The sequence below is a fragment of the Prionailurus bengalensis genome, chromosome A1, assembly GCF_016509475.1.
Source record: "Prionailurus bengalensis isolate Pbe53 chromosome A1, Fcat_Pben_1.1_paternal_pri, whole genome shotgun sequence".
NCBI classification, from domain to species: domain Eukaryota; kingdom Metazoa; phylum Chordata; class Mammalia; order Carnivora; family Felidae; genus Prionailurus; species Prionailurus bengalensis.
The window spans coordinates 129,344,257-129,358,841 of record NC_057343.1 but is presented as its reverse complement, the minus strand read 5'-3'; the positions used below and the strand labels follow the sequence as shown (position 1 = coordinate 129,358,841).

The 14,585-nt window shown below is 35.7% G+C and overlaps 1 protein-coding gene across 2 annotated transcripts in view; it reads left to right on the top strand.

Annotated features, from left to right (window-relative positions):
• The window catches only part of ERCC8 (ERCC excision repair 8, CSA ubiquitin ligase complex subunit), a 61,623-nt gene extending 47,444 nt beyond the window's left edge, over positions 1–14,179 (top strand). For both annotated transcript variants that reach the window (XM_043590923.1, XM_043590932.1), the window contains 2 exons: positions 4,529–4,609; positions 13,509–14,179. In XM_043590923.1, the coding sequence (XP_043446858.1) occupies positions 4,529–4,609; positions 13,509–13,577 (150 nt within the window). In that variant the 3' untranslated portion in view covers positions 13,578–14,179. The remainder of the gene's footprint in view (positions 1–4,528; positions 4,610–13,508) is intronic.
• The last annotated feature ends 406 nt before the right edge of the window (positions 14,180–14,585 follow it).

Below are 14,585 nucleotides of genomic sequence, written 5' to 3'. Positions count from 1 at the left end.
CCACTGACTAAAATAGGAATCCATGAATCCATTCAGGTATAAGTAAGTAAACTAATAAATTGGAAGTCTAATGAGGAGTGGGATATTGCCATAGTCCCAGAGTACCTCCCTGCAAAATATTAATTGCAAAGATAAAATGTGTACTTTTATCTTGAAGAAGCCTGACATATATTACCTTAATTAAATAATCAAAATTAGTAACCCAGTTACATGATATTCCTTCTATGATAGTACTGACAAAGCTGCATCACCTGAATTTAAGCATGAGGAAACAAGAAAATTTGAAGGACATTCCACAAAATAACTGGTGTGTATCTTCAAATTTGTCAATGCCAGGAAAGCCAATGGGGAGAGTGAAGAACTATTCCAGACTGAAGGAAAGTTAGAAGACATCACAACCAAGTGTAGCATGTGATTTTAATCTGGACCCTTCTGCTATAAAGGACATTTATTCAGACAATTGGTGAAACTTGAAAGGAGTCTAAGAATTAGCTGGCAGTAATACATGGTGAATTTTTATATTTTGCTGGATACATTGTAATTGTATAGGAGAATCTCTTTATTCAAAGGAAATATATACTCAACTGTTGAGGATTGACAGGACTGGTTGTCAAGTTAGTCTCACATGTTGAGTTTTTTTTTTTAATCTAATTTCCCAAATGAATACCTACACTTATCCCCAAAACTTCAGTATTTCAAATTTTTTCCATTTAATTGAAGTCTTTATTAGTCATTCTAATTTAAGTGCTATCTCTTGTAAGCTCTCTTCTTTGAACATCTACAGAATTTCCTTTGTACCAGTGTGGCAATACTTAACAACATATTGCCTTGTAAACTTATCTGACCAAGTTACCTTAGAGATGTGTGTGTGTGTGTGTGTGTGTGTGTGAGTGTGTGTGTGTGTGTGTGTGTGTGTGTGTGTGTGTATCTTGCCTTCTCAGAAAATTAAATTGATCAAGGGCACTGAACATTTGAAAATATCTTTGCATCATCCACAATTAGTGTAACTATATATTCTAGATTTAACAATGCAGTCTGTAGAATTTTGTTCCCTTTAGGAAGTTTGATAATGTACAGCTAAATCTAATTTACTTTAGTATTTTTACATTTATATTTCCTATAATAATTTTATTATCTTATTTTCCTTTTATCTAGAAACTTTCCTCTTTTTTTAGAAAAATATTAATTGTATCATGCTTCAAATAGTTTTTGAGATGAACAATAATAAAAAAAATAATTGCACCAGCAGAGCAGGAAAAAAGTTTACTATTAGAAATGTTTGCATAATTGGGATAGGACTTCTTCCACCACCGTTCCCTTTTTAAAATTTTTTCAGGGTTACTTCAATGAAAAATCAAAGCATACCTGTTGGAAGGTCCATCTAGTTTTTTCCCTCACACTATGACTCTTTGGTTTATATCCTCCTTTTGCCTGTTGATACTGAATATTTGCCCATGTTGTTAAATGTTCTTAAAAAGCAAATGTAATGGAGGAAGAACAAATATTGTTAAAATGTCAATACTACCCAAAGCAATCTACATATTCAATGCACTGCCTATCAAAATAACACCAGCATTCTTCACACAGCTAGAACAAACAATCCTAAAATTTGTATGGAACCAGAAAAGACCTTGAATAGCCAAAGCAATCTTGAAAAAGAAAACCAAAGCAGGAGGCATCACAATCCCGGACTTCAAGCTATACTATAAAGCTGTAATCATCAAGACAGTATGGTACTGGCACAAGAACAGACACTCAGATCAATAGAACAGAATAGAGAACCCAGAAATGGACCCAGAAACCTATAGCCAACTAATCTTTGACAAAGCAGGAAAGAATATCCAATGTAATAAAGACAGTCTCTTCAGCAAATGATGCTGGGAAAACTGGACAGTGACATGCAGAAGAATGAACCTGGACCACTTTCTTACACCATTCACAAAAATAAACTCAAAATGGATGAAAGACCTCAATGTAAGACAGGAAGCCATCAAAATCCTCGAGGAGAAAACAGGCAAAAGCCTCTTTGATCTTGGCCACAGCAACTTCTTACTCAACTTACTCAACTTCTTGCCTCTTGTCTCCGGAGGTAAGGGAAACAAAAGCAAAAATGAACTACTGGGACCTCATCAAAATAAAAAGCTTCTGCACATTGAAGGAAACAATCAGCAAAACTAAAAGGCAACCGACAGAATGGGAGAAGATATTTGCAAATGACGTATCAGATAAAGGGTTGGTATCCAAAATCTGTAAAGAACTTATCAAATTCAACACCCAAAAAACAAAGAATCCAGTGAAGAAATGGGCAAAAGACATGAATAGACACTTCTCCAAAGAAGACATTCAGATGGCCAACTGACACATGAAAAAATGCTCAACATCACTCATCATCAGGGAAATACAAATGGAAACCACAATGAGATACCACCTGACACCTGTCAGAATGGCTAACATTAACAACTCAGGCAACAACAGATGTTGGTGAATGTGGAGAAAGAGGATCTCTTTTGTATTGTTGGTGGGAATGCAAGCTGGTGCAGCCACTCTGGAAAACAGTATGGAGGTTACTCAAAAAACTAAAAATAGAACTACCCTACGACCCAGCAATTGCACTACTAGGTATTTATCCACGGGATACAGGTGTGTTGTTTCGAAGGGACACGTGCACCCAGTGTTTATAGTAGCACTATCAACAATAGCCAAAGTATGGAAAGGGCCCAAATGCCCATCGATGAATGAATGGATAAAGAAGATGTGGTGTGTGTGTGTGTGTGTATATCTATATATATACACACACAATGGAGTATTATTCAGCAATCAAAAAGAATGAAATCTTGCCATTTGCAACTACGTGGATGGAACTGGAGGGTATTATGCTAAGTGAAATTAGTCAGAGAAAGACAAAAACCATATGACTTCACTCATATGAGGACTTTAAGAGACAAAACAGATGAACATAAGGGAAGGGAAACAAAAATAATATAAAAACAGGGAGAGGGACAAAACATAAGAGACTCATAAATATGGAGAACAAACAGAGGGTTACTGGAGGGGGTATGGGAAGGGGGATGGGCTAAATGGGTAAGGGGTGTTAAGGAATCTACTCCTAAAATCATTGTTGCGCTATATGCTAACTAATTTGGATGTAAATTAAAAAAAATAAAAGCAAATGTAATGGTTATATAATATCCCATCTTATGAATGCAACATAAATTTATATATAAACCGTTACCCTACTCTTGGACATTTATTTCCATATTTTGTTATTTAAATATAATACTGCTAATATCCTTGAGTTTCATGCATGTCTTTGGCATGACTTCTTAGAAACACATACAGGGGAATCCGGGTGGCTCAGTCAGTTAAGCGACTGACTTCGGCTCAGGTCATGATCTCGCAGTTTGTGAGTTCAAGCCCTGCGTTGGGCTCTGTGCTGACAGCTCGGAGCTGGAGCCTGCTTTGGATTCTGTGTCTCCCTCTTCTCCTCGTGCTCTGTCTCTCTCTGACTCTCAAAAATAAATAAATGTTTAAAAAAATTTAGAAATGCATACAAAAACTTTTGACATGTATTGAGATTCCCTTCTCCAAAAAGATCATGCCAATTTATACCATCTTTATATGAGAGTATCTATTTCACTGCCCCATAGGAATGTTTTTAGTACTAGCAATATGACATTCCTTAAATTCTTAAATTTTTTTAATGTTTTTATTTATTTTTGAGTGAGAGAAAGCATGAGAAGGGGAGGGGCATAAAGAGAGGGAGACACAGAATCAGAAGCAGGCTCCAGGCTCTGAGCTGTCAGCACAGATCCCAACATGGAGCTCAAACTCATGAACCATGAGGTAATGACCTGAGCCAAAGTTGGATGCTTAACCCACTGAGCCACCCAGGCACCCCATTCTTTAAATTCTTTTGGGGAAGGGAATGAACATTGTTCAGGCGTGTGTAAACAGCATATTCATAAAGACATTGACAGACTGTGCATCAGCCCAAGCTTTCCCTTATAAAAGAAACTTCTCAATAAGCATGGCATATGGTTCTTAAAGCTCTTCTGTTGAACAGTAGCTAGTTAGGCAGCTAAATAATGAGCTAAATAATATTTTTTGTGAACTTCTGGCCTATTAGCTAGAAACTCATATGGTTTCTTTGTTGATGTCCTTATTAAAATTCATTTGTTAGCAGAGAAGGACAAACTCTTAATTCCATTTTTTTTCCTCTTTCTACTCTGACACTTGAAATAAATGAATACTATGATTGATAAAAACCACTAGGTTGTTGAATCTTCTTGTGAAATTTTCACATTAGCAAGCTCTGACATATCCTAACAATATTTTAAAATACAGAACACGGCTTTACTGCATCTTAAGTAAGCAAACAAAGGGCATCAGCTCACTTTCTTTGGGGAGTAGAAATACAATTAATCTAAATGGTCTAACGTAAGAATTAATTATTTAAATGATGTAGTTCATTTCAGATTGGCACCAGCTTTAAATTGACCCACAATCACGTTTCCTTTCTGTGTTACAGGAACTTTATAGTGGTAGCAGAGACTGCAATATACTTGCTTGGGTTCCATCCTTATATGAACCAGTTCCTGATAATGATGAGGTAAGTCATATTTATACAACTTATACAGTGACTTGTAAATCATAAAGAAGGTAGATTTATTAATTTAGTTCATATGAGAGAGACTTTTAAGGTATTTCTTGCTGTTTTCAGACTGTGAAAATAATTTGCCTGTTATAACACATTTGGAAAATCCAGAAAAATATTGAAAGAATGACATAAATTTCTAAAATTGAATTACTATTAAAACTTTCATTTATTTCATTGTTTTTTTTCCCTATGCATATGTGTTTTTTTTTAAACATAGTTAATATACTTGGACATAGGACTTGGCATTCTACTTCACTCAATAATGAGTCTTTTTTCCATGTCATTAATAACTCTTTGTAAATTTTTTTTAATAATATAGCATGCTTTCATCTATATATAACAATTTACTTAAATATTTACATATTAGGATACATTTCTTTTAATAATTATAAATAAATCAAGGTAAATATCTGTTCATAAATTGTTTATATTTCTGATTGCTTATTTGGATAAATTCCTAGAAGTAGATTTTATGTCTTGAGTTACCATGTACAACATTTTTAAGCCTCTTTATTCACACTCTCAAATTTTACCAATTTACACTCCTAAGAGCAGTCTGTTAGTAGTATAAATTGGTATAAATATGACCTATGATCATGGGAATAAAATGTAGTAGATAGGGATGCCTAGATGGCACAGTCGATTAAGCCTCCAACTCTTGATCTTGGCTCAGGTCATGATCTCACAGTTCATGAGTTGAAGACCCGCATCATGCTCTGCACCGATGGTGTGGAATCTGCTTGGGATTTTTCTATGTTCACTTCAACCCCTATGTCACATAAGCCCCTCCCCCACTTGTGTGCATACACATGTGCATGCTCTCTCTTTCTCTAAATAAATTAATTAACTTTTAAAAAATGCAGTACGTAAACAAAGATGAATAGGACATGCTCCCTGGTCTTAGGTAGTAGCTTCTGTATTTTTTTTTACTCTGTATTACGCTGTCCAAAAGTGATATCTTTCCCACCAAAGATTCTTTTACTAAGCACTGTTAATCATCCCTGTTTATCTTAAGTTTTAGGATATAAGAAGTCAGATATCTAAAGCCAACATTTATGTATATAATGTTTTAAAGATTAAAATATAAATAATTCAGTTAGAAACACCTTGACTTAATCTTACCAAGTCATAGTATAAAAACAAAGCATCCTAAATGGAGATGAAAGTTATTGATAGAGCAAGTTTAAAATTCTGAAAATATCTTTCATATATTTAGTTCCTTTATGAAAACATGACTCTCCAAAATCACATAGAAATGAGTTTTTATGGGGGTAGTTGATGCCATTTAGCAGCTATTGAAAAATATATTTCATACCTAAATTTGCAACTGCTTTGGTTACTGCAGTGGAAAGCCTGTGAATTATTTTCTTTTGGCCCTAATCCAAATGAAAGAGAAGAAAAATACAATGATGAATCTTCAAGCACCTGGCCAAATGCTGTATGGATATTGTCAGATTTCACCACATGTCTAATTTGGTTTATTATGGCTTTGATTAGTTTTAGTGTACAGCTGCTTTTAAATGACTGGATGCTCTTCTGTAGCAAGCTTATATGGCCAAATACTTTGGTTTAGCCATTTATTTTGCATTATTTAATTGCTGTGTCCTGCTGTTTGGGAATTACTGTGTACATTAAATGCAAGTTAAAACACTACAGCCTATGTTAGGAAGTATAACAATCATTTACCAAATGAAAACAATAAAAATAAATTAAATCTATGACTTACATATGGAGAAAGGATATTAGAAGAAAACTAAATTGCTTAATTTATGAAGGTAGTCTTTGCCTCTGGTGGCTTATTTATTTCTTACTGTGTAGTTGTAGTGATAGTTTGAACTCCTCATCTAGAAGGATTTTTGCATATGGGAAATTAAACTGAAGTAGGAAAGCAAATAGAGATGCCCGAAAAACAAGTTAGCCTTATATTTAAGTTTTAGAGCAATAAAACCTTGTCTTTAAAAATTTTTTTTTTCAACGTTTATTTATTTTTTTGGGACAGAGAGAGACAGAGCATGAATGGGGGAGGGGCAGAGAGAGAGGGAGACACAGAATCAGAAACAGGCTCCAGGCTCCAAGCCATCAGCCCAGAGCCTGACGCGGGGCTCGAACTCACGGACCGCGAGATCGTGACCTGGCTGAAGTCGGACGCTTAACCAACTGCGCCACCCAGGCGCCCCAAAAAAAAAACCTTGTCTTTTAAAATCTGTTTATACGCTTTAAGGTAGACATCATTTTCATAAAATGGTATGTCTAAGATTATTTTCACAAAACTTTAGTTCAAAAGATTCCTGTGAATGTAGGTAGCACATGACTGTGATCATGATGCAGATCCCAGGAGAAGTCCATCTTCACCAAACCCTACTCCTCACATGTGTATTTACTATTTAACTCATATTTTTAAGTGTTTGTATCTCAGCTATCAAGTAAATGATGCTGCAGTTTCCAAGAAATGTGCAGTAATATGCTTCACAACAGAACACAGACACACATACATACACACACACTCACTTAGTCTTCAGTTTTAGGTAAACTAATAATAATACTGGTAACTGGGTTTGAATCCCTGTTTTGCCATCCATTATGGATCAGGGACAGGTTTACGATATCACCAAATACCAGAATCATGAAGCAGATTGTTCTTCAGTTTCCTTTCAAATCCGCCCTTGAGATTAGATTTATTTCCCTATCAACCAACATATTAGAGGTATTTCTTCTGATATCCAAAATAGAGGAGGAATTTAGCTACCATAAGAAATTGGAGGGCATTGGGTAATAGAAACAGGTTTTATGATCTTAAGCATAGATTAATGTATTATTTAAGTGGCAGATTGTTTTTTTATATTCTGAGTACTCTGCCTTCCTTTTGTCCTCTTCCTGAAACTTGGTCATGGTCAAGGCAAGCCTATATAACTCCTAACCATTTTTCCCTGCCTAAGACCTATAAGGTGGCTACATTATAGTTTAAATCTGACCTCTCATCAAGAATCATACTTTATTTTTTTAAGTTTATTTGTTTGTTTGCTTATTTATTTATTTTTTTAATATAATTTATTGTCAAGTTAGCTAACGTACAGTGCATACAGTGTATTCTCGGTTTTGGGGGTAGATTCCCGTAATTCATCACTTCCATACAACATCCAGTGCTCATCCCAACAAATGCCCTCCTCAGTGCCCATTACGCATTTTCCCCTCTCCTTACCCCCACTCCATCAACCCTCAGTTTGTTCTCTGTATTTAAGAGTCTCTTATGGTTTACCTTCCTTCCTCTCTGTAACTATTTTTTCCCCTTCCCCCAAAGTCTTCTGTTAAGTTTCTCAAGTTCCACATATGAGTGAAAACATGATCTATTTCTTTCTCTGACTGACTTATTTCACTTAGCATAATACCCTCTAGTTCCATCCACATTGTCGCAAATGGCAGGATTTCATTCTTTCTCATTGCCAAGTAGTATTCCATTGTATATATAAACCATGTCTTCTTTATCCATTCATCGGTTGATGCACATTTGGGCTCTTTCCATAATTTGGCTATTGTTGAAAGTGCTGCTGTAAACACTGGGGTACATCTGCCCCTGTGAATCAGCACTCCTGTGTCCTTTGGATAAATTCCTGGTAGTGCTATTGCTAGGTCATAGGGTAGATCTATTTTTAATTTTTTGAGGAACCTTCATACTCTTTTCCAGTGCAGCTGCACCAGTTTGCATTCACACCAAAAGTGCAAGAGGGTTAGCCTTTCTCCACATCCTAGCCAACATCTGTTGTTTCCTGAGTTGTTGATTTTCGCCCCCTGACCAGTGTGAGGTGGTATCTCAATGTGGTTTTGATTTGAATTTCCCTGATGATGAGTGATGTTGAGTATCTTTTCATATGTCTGTTTGCCATCTGGATGTCTTCTTTGGAAAAGTGTCTATTCATGTCTCCTGCCCATTTCTTCACTGGATTATTTGTTTTTTGGGTGTTGAGTTTGGTAAATTCTTTATAGATTTTGGATACTAGCCCTTTATCTGATATGTCATTTGCAAATATTTTCTCCCAGTCCATCAGTTGCCTTTTAGTTTCGTTAATTGTTTCCTTTGCAGTGCAGAAGCTTTTTGTCTTGATGAGGTCCCAATAGTTCATTTTTGCTTTTATTTCCCTTGCTTTTGGAGACGTGTCGAGCAAGAAATTGCTGCAGCTGAGGTCAAAGAGGTTGTTGCCTGCTTTCTTCTCTAGGGTTTTGGTGGTTTCGTCTCACATTTAGGTCTTTCATCCATTTTGAGTTTATTTTTGTGCATGGTGTAAGAAAGTGGTCCAATTTCTCTTCTGCATGTTGCTGTCCAGTTCTCCCAGCACCATTTGTTAAAGAGACTGTCTTTTTTCCATTGGATATTCTTTCCTGCTTTGTCAAAGATTAGTTGGCCGTACACTTGTGGGTCCAATTCTGGGTTCTCTATTCTGTTCCATTGGTCTATGTGTTTTTGTGCCAATACTATACTGTCTTGATGATTACAGCTTTGTAGTAGAGGCTGAAGTCTGGGATTGTGATGCCTCCCATTTTGGTTTTCTTTTTCAACATTACTTTGGCTATTCAGGGTCTTCTCTGGTTCCATACAAATTTTAGAATTGTTTGTTCTAGCTTTGAGAAGAATGCCGGTGCAATTTTGATTGGGATTGCAATGAATGTGTAGATTGCTTTGTGTAGTATTGACATTTTAACAATATTTGTTCTTCCAATCCATGATCATGGAATGTTTTTCCATATCTTTGTGTATTCCGTTTCTTTCATAAGTTTTCCATAGTTTTCAGCATACATATCTTTTACATCTTTGGTTAGGTTTATTCCTAGGTATTTTATGATTCTTGGTACATTTGTAAATGGGATCGATTTCTTGATTTCTCTGTTATTTCATTATTGGTATATAGAAATGCAACTGATTTCTGTACATTGATTTTGTATTTTGGGGTGCCTGGGTGGCTCAGTTGGTTAAGCATCCAAGTTCAGCTTAGGTCATGATCTCACAGTTCGTGAGTTCGAGCCCCGGGTGGGGTTCTGTGCTATAAACTCAGAACCTGGAGCCTGCTTTGGATTTTGTGTCTCTCCTTCTCTATCTGCCCTTCCCCTGCTCACACTATATCTCTCTCTATCGAAAAGAAATAAACATTAAAAAAAAATTTTTAAAGAATCTTACTTTATTTTGATAGTCACACAGTACATAGATGTTTTATTTACCACTTTGTAGATATATACAGTTGACCCTAAACAATCAGGGGGATTCAGATACTGACACACACCCCCATGCAATTAAAAATCCTTATGTAACTTTTGAGTCCTTCATAGCTTATCTACTAATAGACAACTGTTGATCGGAAGCCTTACCCATAACATAAAACGGTCAGTTAACATGTATTTTGTATATGTATAATAAACTGTATTTTTACAATAAAGTAAGCTAGAGAAAATAAAATGCTTTTAAGAAAATCATAAGGAAGAGAAAATACATTTACAATATTGTACTGTATGAGGCACCTGGGTGGCTTAGTCAGTTGAGCATCTGACTCTTGATTTTAGCTCAGGTCATGATCTCACGGTTCATGAATTTGAATCCCACATTGGGCTCCACACTGACAGTGCAGAGCCTGCTTGGAACTCTCTTTCTCTCTTGCTCTCCTTCTCTGCCCCTCCCATGCACTGTCTCAAAATAAACTAAAAAAACAGAACAATTCTGTACTGTATTTATCCAAAAAAATCTGCATATAAGTGGACTTAAATAGTTCAAAGTCCTGTTTTTCAGGGGTGACTATAAAATCACTTGCTGACATAGACAGCCCTGTACTCTGTCTGTAGAGGATTTTCAGTAATGACCAATGAGAAATTTAGAATATATCAAGGTGTATATGGGGTAGATGTAAGGTTTGGTTTTCTTCTCCTTTCCCATTATTTGGACCTGGACTAGATCCACTCTAAATCATGGTTTTCTATCTCCATAACATTTACAACGATCTGTCAGTAGAACAGGCAACCTGGTGAGGTTGAGGTGGATATGTTCAAGCATGGAAAGGATGTCCACTAGCAGATGTTATAGAGAAAACTTAAATAATAGATGGTAGCTATACTGCATCTGTGAGTCAACAATAATATGGGTACCATATCTATATACAACATTTCTACTATAGCTTTTAATTACAAGTGTGTCTTATTTGTGATGTTTCTAGCAATAAAATGTAACTGTAATGATAGTACTGTAATGCATTTATATTATCCTTTACTACTATAAACAGTAAAATTTATAGTATTTGTGTATTAGTACAGTATTTATCAAAATTGATCAGTATTTCATTTCAATTTTCACATAATTATTTTCACTTCTTTGTTCACTGTAATAACAATAACTTACAATAAAATGTAATTTTGCATCTCTCTTGAGTCTTCAAATGAAATTTAAATATCTAATAAGTTATATCTTGGGCTTCCATAGTAGAGTTAGGAGGCATGACCTTTGTGTGACTTATCCACTAAGGGACATTTTGGGGACATATCTAAGGCAGAGTTAAAGACTTCTAAAGATAGAGTAGGGGAGAAGAAATCACCTAACCCCCAAGGACAATACATCTTTATTTTTTAAATTTTAGTTCCAGTATAGTTAACATACAGTGTTATGTTAGTTTCAGGTGTACAACATAGTGATTCAACAATTCTATATATTCCTCATTGCTCATCATGATAAGTGTACTTTTAATCCCCTTCACCTATTTCACCCATCCCTGCATCCACCTCTCCTCTGGTAACCATCACTTTGTTCTCTATAGTTAAGAGATATACATCTTTAAATTAACACTCACTAAACAACCTAACTTAATAGTTAAATTATAAACCTAGGAAGATAGGAAATTCAGTGAACATTTGTATGAAAAAATAAATGAACAGACTTCAGTGTGTTACAATCATTGACTGCATATCAGTGGACTGCTGATAGATAGCTGAGGTTTGGCAATAGTTTTTTTATCTGGACATTTGAGATATAATGGAATTTTGTTTATACAACTAAGTGATGATAGCCAACATAAGGTTTAATAATGGTGACAATAGCAAACATTAGGTTTAGTAATAGATTCTGATCTATAGCTTTAACAGCCATAAAGAATACTTAAATTAATATGTCATTTTCTAACTATCCTGACTGATACTTGGGGAATTTACTGGAAATGCTCACTTTTCTACTGTTATCATTGTTTAAATTATAAGATTCTAAGTCATCATATCAAAAAGGTGATGAGCATGCTTAGACACAGGGGTTGCTCTTAACATAAAACATTGCTGTATGTTGTACAAGGCACTATCTCAAATTATTTAAGAGTAGCCTTGGTGCTAATACATTATTGGGTTTGGGGTCTGAACACACTTGTAGCAAATGTAAAAGCTGCAGAATAAGACACAAATTTGGTTCTTAATACCCAGATACTCAAAAACAATGAGACCTTCTTAAAGCCCTTGAGCCATTTGCCCCAGAATAGGAAGTTTGCTATTGAAAAACTTTCTTCACGGGGCACCTGTGTTGCTCAGTCAAGCTTCCAAGTTTGGCTCAGGTCATGATCTCACGGTTCGTGAGTTCGAGCCCCGCATCAGTCTCTGTGCTGATAGCTTGGAGCCTGGAGCCTGCTTCAGATTCTGTGTCTCCCTCTCTCTCCACCCCTCCCCTGCTCACTCTCTCAAAAATAAATAAACATTAAAAAAAATAAAAACAAAAACTTTCCTCAGAAAGTGAATTGATTTGAAATGTCACAGATAATTAATATTCCTCTAATTGCTGATTACTTTTATTAGGTACAACTCTAAACTTATAAGAATACTGTGATGTTTTGTTGTTTTATTTTATATATATATATATATATATATATATATATATATTTTTTTTTTTTTTTTGAATGAGAGAGAAAGAGCAAGCACAAGTGGGGGAGGTACAGAGAGAGAAGGAGAGAGAGAGAGAATCCCAAGCATGCTCTGCACTGTCAGCAGAGCCCTACTCATGGCTCAGTCTCACAAACCATGAGCTCATGATCTGAGCCAAAATCAAGAGTCAGATGTTTAACCAACTGAGCCACCTAGGCACCCCTGTTTTGTTGTTTTAAATAAACACCATCCAAATGCATGTTATCTTGAAAAGAAAACTCCCTGGAAAACCTATATGCCGATGACAAATATGTTACCATTTTTGACACATTTTTCATATACTTCTGAGCTACTTTACCAGCTATCTAAACAAACAAACAAACAAACAAACAAACCTCACTACTTAATAACTTTGGTCTTCGGACCAAAGATGGTGTTACTTAGTTTGATGAACATCTTATTCCCCTTATATGGATATTTGCTTATTTGTAAAGTCAAGTCCACTTAAATAATAAAAAGTTGCCAACATTAATATCTTGGGCTATCAGGTCAGACTGTAGACCTGAGTCCATTCTTAGCATCCATTAACATGATGTTAATGTGCTGTCTTATTCACATAATTCCAAAGACGTGCAGAAACATAGCAGCATCATGGTATATACATAAATGCATTTATGTATATGTTTGTAAGGTGACTACTTTGAAGGAAACACAGATAATTTGTATAAATTCTGGCCTATTTAAAATGAAGCTACGTTGCCTTACATTGTATGTGGGGTGTTTCTTGTAGCAAATGTAAAAGCTGCAGAATAAGACACAAATTTGGTTCATAATGCCCACATACATTGTATTTTATTTTAAATGAACAATTTTATTTACTTTCAAAATACTGTAATTGCTTTTCATTTGATATATTTCATAACTATTGTGAGCTTAAAATTATGAGGTAAGACAATCAAATTTTCCTTTTCCTTCCCTTTTTTAGCCTACAACCAAATCACAGTTAAATCCAGCATTTGAAGATGCATGGAGCAGCAGTGATGAGGAAGGATGACCATCAATCCTGAGTACCTCTGTGTCTCTGTTGATGAAACTTTTAAAATGCGACTGTTTTGTGTGGGTATTGTTTTCTTCTTAACTGTCCAGTGACAGCTAAATTATCATTAAAATTGGAATTTCTTTTTTAATTTAAAAAGAAGTCTTCCTCTAAGCCACAAATAACTGTATTGCTTCTTTCTAGTTCCATAAATATACATGCTCCTTATAAATAATTCAAATGACTTTTGAATAGTCACCTGGAACCATATCACCCTAAGGTAACTACTACTAACATTTTGGTGGCCATTCTTCCATGCATCTTTTTATAACATAATTTTACATAATGGGATGTTTGGCATGTTGTTGCTGTCATGGAAGTTCCTCTCCTCCCACATGAGCATCTCTCTCCCCATCCCTGACGACAGTCCACATTATTAACCAAGTATGTGTGTGTGTGTTCTTTCACATTTTACAATCCTATATGGACCTATATAGATATAGATGGGGAAGTATTTTTATTTTGCAAAAATGGAATATATACAGTTCTGTCTTGATTTTGTTTCCAGTTAAAGCTCATAGGAGTCCTTGTTATTTGGTATAAATAGGCATTTGTCTATATTTTTGTTGTTTTCTGTATTCCTTATACTCTGGCCTTTGGGTCCTTGATCCTGGTGACACTGCCCTCTCCCAAGACTAGCTAATTCCTAGGGATAACACAGGACTCCCTTGGGAGCCTGCCTTTCATATACAAACCAACCAATCCAGAGTCCATATCCCCAACCCTCATACACCAAGGCAATATTCTCCCTGCCATAATTCACCCTAGGGCCACCCTTGTATGCCACGGTCTACTGAGATTATTCAAACTATCCAACACTAAACTTGGTGTACCTACCCTGCCTCACTCAATCCTTCCCACAAAAATTCCAGTAAAGGTTTTGACCCATTCTTTGCCCTTCCCTTTGAGAGGAGGCCTCCTGACCAATCCTGGCCCTTCTCCTGTGGCCCTGCATAGCATGGTGTG